The 7,637-nt window shown below is 44.4% G+C and overlaps 1 protein-coding gene across 1 annotated transcript; it reads right to left on the bottom strand.

Annotated features, from left to right (window-relative positions):
• Positions 1–638: 638 nt before the first annotated feature.
• Positions 639–7,306, bottom strand: LOC132528044 (mast cell protease 3-like). Its single transcript, XM_060164072.1, is given in 8 exon segments — positions 639–800; positions 1,139–1,172; positions 1,174–1,394; positions 1,589–1,724; positions 2,204–2,259; positions 2,261–2,343; positions 2,562–2,604; positions 7,298–7,306. Coding segments are annotated over 8 exon segments (744 nt in total).
• Between the last annotated feature and the right edge of the window lie 331 nt (positions 7,307–7,637).

The following is a 7,637-nucleotide window of genomic DNA, read 5'->3' as shown; positions in this document are numbered from 1 at the left end:
CTCTCAGCCTTCGGAGCTCTGGCTGCTCTGACATGGAGAGGGAACTCTGCATGGGGAGCACTACACATTTCTAAAGCCTCCCCACATTTCTGTTTCTGGGGTTGAGAAGTGCCCCCCTCAACCCCAGAGCTTCTCAGGTGGTCCTCCTTCCAAATCTGGATTCTCCTATGTTGCCACATTGGCACTGGGATAGGGTGAGGGGAGTGGGTGTGGGTTAGGAGGAGGGCATATGGATGCGATAAGGGGGTCCTCGAGAAGAGGGTCATGTTCTCCTGAGGAGGTGTCTCCCTTTTCTGATGGAGCCCATGGTCAGCCTGGCAGGGGGAGCTGGCACTGGGGACGAAGGACTGGAGGGAGCTGGCTGTCAGTGCAGCAGGAATTTTTATTTTAGAGTTGGAAGGGTGGGTGGTGTGTTGGAGGGGGAAGCCCATAACAGATCAGAAATGTGAACGGATAGTTGCCAGACACAGTAGGTGCCTAATGAATGTGTTTGAATGAATAAAATAGGAATCAATGATTTCTGCTCAAGAGATGAAAGTTTATTAAGTTCCAGGCAGTCCCCCCTTCACCCCCTTTTGGCCCAGTACCATTCTGACCTCTATCCCAGAGGAGATGGAGGGATCCACCCCAGGGGCACGTTAGTCTGGTCCCTGCCGTTTATAGTAGCTCATTGTTTTTTGGATACAGTACAGAAGGCTCGAGACTCTGGTGTAGACATTTGGAGGTGTCCCATTCTCTTCTCCAAAGGAGACGATGCCCTGGGCCATGCCGTTACACACAAGGGGGCCCCCAGAGGCGCCCTGTGGGCAGAGAGAGGAGGGGCTGAGCCGGATCTTCTTCAGGTGTGGTCCTCTGTGCTGCCCCAGGGTGGATGGTCTCTGTTGGGGGCCCTGGCTGATATCAGGGACTGTTGGTCCTGAGGATTCAGCCTGGCCTTGACAATCTCCCCTCCTCCTCCCCAAGGAAGCCTCTGCCCATATGTGGTGGTGGGACAGTCTCCATGCCCCCAGGGAAACAGGACAGAGACTGGATAGGAGAAAAGGCTGGGGACACAGGGATATGATTAGTTCCCACTGCCCTGGACCCTCACAGCTTGGCTGTGCCCAGGGCTTTGCATGGCTAACGCTGGGGATCTCACCAAAAAAGAACCCTTCCTCTTTCTTGGGTTCCCTACATATCTGGGTAGTGGTGTTGTAATCTTTGTAGCAAGAGATGCATTCCTCATCCCTTTGGACTTCAAGGTCTACCGCCTGCAGTTTCTCTGCCATGGGATTGTTCATGCCCAGGTGCCCCCAGCCGGCCACACTGCACACCATCCCTGGCTTCACCAGCTCCCTCCTCCAGGGCAGCCTGATGGGGCTCACAGCGGCGGTCAGGTAGGCCTTCCTCCTCAGCTGAAGGCAGAGGAAAGGCATTCTAACCTACTTTTGGCCCACAGAGGCCTCAGGGACAGTTATGGGGTTGCCTTCCTCACTGCCCTGGGACAACTGAAGGGGTCATACCGGAAGGAGGGACAGGAATGAGGTCATGGGGGATTCAAAACCCAGGTATGAAAGTGTGCAAGAACCAGTGTGGCTACGTGCCCTACCTGCAGTCACATGATAGCATTGACCCACTTATTATGATCATAGCCTGGGTGGGGGATGGCTCTTCTCACTAGGATGACCTGCTGGGTCCTCTCCTGCTGGTAGATGTTGTGGTCCCTCAGGGTGACGTTGATTGAGCTGCCCCGAGAGCAGAGAGGGAGGTGGAGTCGCAAGAAATACAGGCCAGGAGCCGTGAGGAAAGAGCACAGCTTGGGACAGGGTGGGACTGGAGGGGAGAAAGTTCTAGGTGTGGGACCTGGGGCTGAGCTTCTCTGTGCTGCCTGCTTCCTGGCAGCCCGGGCTGGGTGCAAGTTCCTGGAGTCCACTTAAGGTGTTCAGTCCTGCACAGAGCTTGACCGTCTCTAAGGAAAACCAGGAATTTCTCACATCTGCACTCTGGACTCCAGGGTGCAACCTCAGCTTCCTTCCATCCCACCTTTGATCAGTCCCTTCTCTCCACGGGCCACTCGCATTGACCTGTTCCTCTCTCCCCAGAGCTCACCTGTCCTCTGAAGAGCTCTCCTATGTTACTTGGTGGCCCAGGTCTGCAACCCCTGAGAAGAGGGTTCCCTGTGAGGGGTCTACAGAGGGGTGGGGGCCCAGGTGTTGCTCCTCACCTTCCCCAGCAGTGAGCTGCTGTCAGCATGAAGTCCTCATGCACAAGGAGACCCCCCACAGATGAAACTTTTCTCTGAAGCATGGTACTCAAGAAACGCCATGTAGGGATGAGAGTGAGGCTTGGCCCCGATGATTTTGCCTGAAAGAGAGATTGCAGTCTGCCCGCTGTGCTCATGGAGCCAAAGCCTGGAGAGGGGAGATGGGAGCAGATTTGCTTTTCTTTGAGGGAATTTGACCAGAGTTCAGAAAGTTCCTGGAGATGGACCAGAGCCAGGATATGTATGAGTGTAGCACCTGAGCAGGGTTTCTCCAGTGCAGGATGGGACTGGACCTCTGACGGTGGGGACAGTCACTTACCTGCCTCCCCACTGGGGGACAGAAGAAGGGCCAGCAGGAGCATCTCTCCAGGAAGGCTGCCCAGATCTGAGTCGCCGCTGCTTCCTTCTGGTCCTTTAACCCTGGGGGTCCCCTCTGGTGTTGTGACCTTTATCAAGTGAGGTTTCTCTGAAAGTTTCACAGCTCTGTCTGATCAAGTCCTGGGGTCTGAGTGGAGCATGAACTACCAGTCACCACGGAAGGACCCGTAGCTCTCCGCTCAGCGCCACCACAACAGCAGAAAACAAGAAAGGCAGCTCCAAGTAGGGGCAGTTGGAGATGTTGTTTCAGCCAGTAGCAGGTCCCTGAGCCCTAGCAGCCTGGCTCTCAGGATGATAGATTCAAGAATATCTTAATTCTCGTGGTTCTCTTTAGATCACCAGGGTGACTGTGTATTGAGGCCTCTTTTTGTGTGAGACTGTGGGAAACATTGGAGATAACATCTCTTGCTTCTGGTGGAGGAGACAAGCCGTCACGATCAGACAAGGGTGGTGAGATCCTTGGTATGGGATGGACAGAATGGTGTGAGAGTGACGCTGAAGAGGGCTTACTCCAGTTATAAAGAACTGAGTGGTTTAAGAACAGCAGCGACATTGCTTTTACCCACGAATCTGCATTTTGGTCAGGGTACAGTGTGGATAGCAGCCCTCTGTTCCCCTTGGTGTCAGGGAGGCTTGAATCCTGGAAGCTGAATCATCTGAAGGCTCACTCACACCTACCCAGTGGTTAGCGCTTGCTGTTCACTGGGCCCGTTGGTTTCCCTTCACAAGGTCCCCTCAAGTAGTCTCAGTTCATGGGATTGTTTGGCTCCCTCACAACACAGTGGTGGGCTTCCCCAGAATGAGCATCTGCTAAAAAAAGAATGAGCCAGGCAGAAGCATCTATTCTACCCTATTCCACTAACTGAAGCGATCAAGAGCCCCCACCAGATTAAAAAGGAAGGGTCGTAGACCCCACCTCCCAGCGGGAGGGGTGTTGCCGTCATGTAAGGAGAACGTGTGGGATGGGAGATACACAACGGTTGTCGTAGCAAAGCAGAATCTGCCACACTGCTTTAGGGGTCTGGAGGGTTAGTCAGAGCCATTGAAACCACTGATCCGTCTAAGCCTAGGTCAGTGCCTTTGGATAGGTTGGGGTCTGCTCTGTCCAACCCACGTGCACTGAGAATGGAAGTTTGCCTGTCCCCAGAGCTACTCTTTTTAATGAATTACTGATACCATGTGAAGTGAGAATGGGTGCCAGGGAGCCAAAGCAGAGTACCCACACCACTATCCAGAGAATTGCATTCTGGTGTCTCTGTACCATTTGCTAAACAAATTATCCTGATCATGTCCCCATAATGGAAAAGAAGGAGAGAGTCATGGAATGGAAAACATTGTTGGTTCTAAATATCGTGATCCCAAGTCTCTTAAAAAGCAACAAAACCTTAAAGAAACAAAGCACACTCTCAGTAGGGACTCTGGCAGGGGAGCCACGGTAAATGAGAGCGTGGTGTCCAAGCCAAGCCTGCGTGGGTTGGGAATGTGCCCACTCCAGGCGTCTCTCCTGTGTGGACACACTCCCTACATGGGCTCGGACACCCTGCACTGGGCAGCCTGGATGAGTAATTAGAATACATGTGAGGCAGGGAGTGGATGCCCAAGTCTGTTGAAGAGGGTGTTCAAACAGGGACTGGCTATTAGGTGGTATCGGAGCTCAAGGGAGATTTAAAGGCCTTCATGGAGTCGGGGCAGTGGAGGGGGGGAGTCTGGCGGGATGTGTCAGAGCAGGATAAATAGGGTGAGGTGGGCATGGGTATGAAGGGGCTGCCTGATGTGGATTGCCAGAGCCTGGGTGGGGGGAGCAGGGGAGGCACTTGGAGAAGATGAGTGAGAGATCTGTTATAGAAATCTCTGTGGGGATTAATCAAATAAGTCAACATATTAAGCTAATGAGCCAGGTTTCTCACTGTCTGAGGATTAGATGGTATTGGTGGCATCAATGTTAATTCCCTGGGTTTGATCGTAGGACTGTGGTTATGCAAGAGTGTCCTTGTTTGTAGGGATTACACTCTATAAGGTATTTGAGAAGTTGACGGAGCACCATGTCAGTAACTTTACTCGCAAATGGGTCTGGAAGACAAAAGTTTTTGTATTGCAATGGCAACTTTTCTATAAGCTGGAGATTATTTCAAAATTAAAAGGAAATCTGTACCTTTCATATATACAAATAATAAACACTTTGAAGATATAATTGGGAAGAAAATCTGTTATAGTAGCAGCAAAAAAAGATGAGGGGCTTAGGAAAACCTTAACCAGAATTGTGAAAAACCTATTTGTGCAAAATGTTAAAGAACTTCTGAAAAACACAAAAACAGACTTTAGAAACAGCAAGATATTCTTAGTTCTCACATATGACAGATGTACACCAAAAAGGTACTGATTCTCCCAAAGCTAATATATAAATGTGATTATAAAAATAATATATATGATGTGATTTTTAAAAACCCACCCAATTTTTTCACTTGGTGTTACACAAGGTCTAGATTGTTTCTAAAATTTGTGTAGAAAATAAGCATGAAAGGATCACTAGGGGAATTGTTAAGAAGAAAAAGGAATAGTACGGCAGAGGGTTAGCCTATCAGATCTTAAGAACGCCTATAAAAATTCTTTCCGAAAAACAGTGTGGTGTTGTATCATGAACAGAGAGAGAGTCTAGTGAAACACAATGGAAAAATTCAGAAATATTCACAGGTATATATGGAAATGAAGTTTATAATAAAGTAGAAATTCAAATCATAAGGGAAAAGATGGACTTTTAATAAATGATTTAGGAACAACTGGATAGTCATTTGTTAAGAGATTACATTGGAGCAGTATCTTACAGAAACCACCAGAATAAAGTCCAAATATGTAAGATATTTGTATACTGAAATACACAAAATAAAACCATATATTGCCTAGAAATAAACATGAGTAAAGTCCTTTAGAAAGGGAGAGTGGAGAAAGCCTTTCTAACAATGACTCTAAATTCATACACTTTAAAAGAAAGACTGATAAATAAATTATGATTTGAAAAACTAAATTTTAAAGTTTGTATATCAAAGAAGAGTGTAAGAAAATTCAAATTACATGCAGCAAACTTGTAAAGAATTATTGCAACCTTTGTCACAATTAAGGAGCTAATCTAATATTCAAAGATCTCTAAATCCAGAAGAAACAGACCAAAAACCTGATAGAATGGGCAAAAGACCTGAGCGTTCACAGTAAAATAAATGTAAAAAATAATAAAGAGTCTCAACTTCACTCTTATTCAGATAAATAGAAACAAGAAAAGGGAAAAAGAAAATAATTATTCTACTCTATCTCATCTCTCAGATGGCCAAAAGTTCTAAAGTTAAACAGCATATACCATGGGTAAGGCTTTTTTTTAATTGGTGCTGCAGGATACATCCTTTTTCCCCCCATAAGTTTACTTTCCTCCTATCCATGTCTTTATATTTAAGATGTTTCTCATTAAACAGCACAAGGTTGAGTCTTGCATTTTTATCCAGACTAACAATCTATGTCCTTTGGAGTATTTAATCTAGTTACATTTAATGCAGCTATTGATAGGGTTGGATTGAAGAATATCGTATTGCTATGTGATTTCTATTAATGTGATTTATTCTTTGTTCTTTTGCCCTACTTTTCCTGCTATATTTTGTTGTATCTCATTTTGTCTTCTTTATTGGCTTTTAGTTATATATCTATATATTATTTTAGCTATTACTCTAGGATTACAATATGCCTCCTTCACATATTACAGGCAACCTTGAATTCATGCTATACCACTTCATATGTGAACATTGTAATGATATATTTTCATTTGTCTTCCTTCTCACCCTTTGAGTTCTTTTTGTCATACATTTCACCACTATATGCCGTAAATACTAAAGCATTTTTTGCCTTAAAGTCAATAATCCATGTAAGAAATGGATATAAATACTTTTCCACTTGGTCACTTTTTAAAAATTAGAGTATAGTTGATTTACAGTATTATATTACTTTCAGGTGTCCGTATTTTTACAGTTTATACTGACTATAAAGTTATTATAAAATATTGGCTATATTCCCTGTGTTGTACATTACATCCTTGTATCTTATTTATTTTATACCTAGTGGTTTGTACCTCTTAGTCTCCTTCCTCTATCTTCTTTCTCCCATTACCCTCTCCCCTCTGGTAACCACTAGCATTTTTCTCTGTATCTATGAGTCTGTTTGTGTTTTATTACATTCGTTCATTTGTTTTATATTTTAGATTCCACGTGTAAGTGAAAATGTACAGTATTTATCTTTATCTGATTTATTTCACTAAACATAATACCCTCCAGGTCCATCCATGTTGTTGCAAATGGTAAATTTCATTGTTTATTTTATGGCTGAGTATATTCTATTGTGCATATATATATGCCACATCTTCTCTATGCATTCATCTGTTGATGGACACTGAGATTGATTCCATAGCTTGGCTTCTGTGAACATTGGTATAACTTTTTGAACTAGTTTTTTTGTTTTCTTCAGATATATACGCAGGAGTGGAATTGCTGAATCACATGGTAGTTCTATTTTTAAGTATTTGAGGAACCTCAGTACTGTTTTCTATAGTGGCTATACCAATTTATATTCCCACCAACAGGATACCAGTTTTTTCTTTTCAACACATCCTTGCTAGCATTTGTTATTTCTTGTCTTTTTGACAATAACCATTCTGAGAAGTGTGAGGTGATATCTCACTGTGATTTTGATTTGCATTTACCTGATGATTAGTGATGTTGAACATCTTTTCATGTATCTGTTGGCCATTTGCATGTCTTCTTTGGAAAAATGTCTATTCAGATGACTGCCCATTAAAAACATTTTTTAAATTGAAGTATAGTTGATTTACAATGTTGTGTTAATTTCTGCTGCACATCAAAGTGTTTCAGTTATACATATATATATATATTCTTTTCATATTCTTTTCCATTATGATTTGTCACAGGATATTGAGTATAGTTCCCTGCACCCTGCCTATTTTTCAATTGGGTTTTTTTTTTTT

Source organism: Lagenorhynchus albirostris, chromosome 1, assembly GCF_949774975.1.
Source record: "Lagenorhynchus albirostris chromosome 1, mLagAlb1.1, whole genome shotgun sequence".
NCBI classification, from domain to species: domain Eukaryota; kingdom Metazoa; phylum Chordata; class Mammalia; order Artiodactyla; family Delphinidae; genus Lagenorhynchus; species Lagenorhynchus albirostris.
This window is presented reverse-complemented; position numbering and strand designations above follow the sequence as displayed.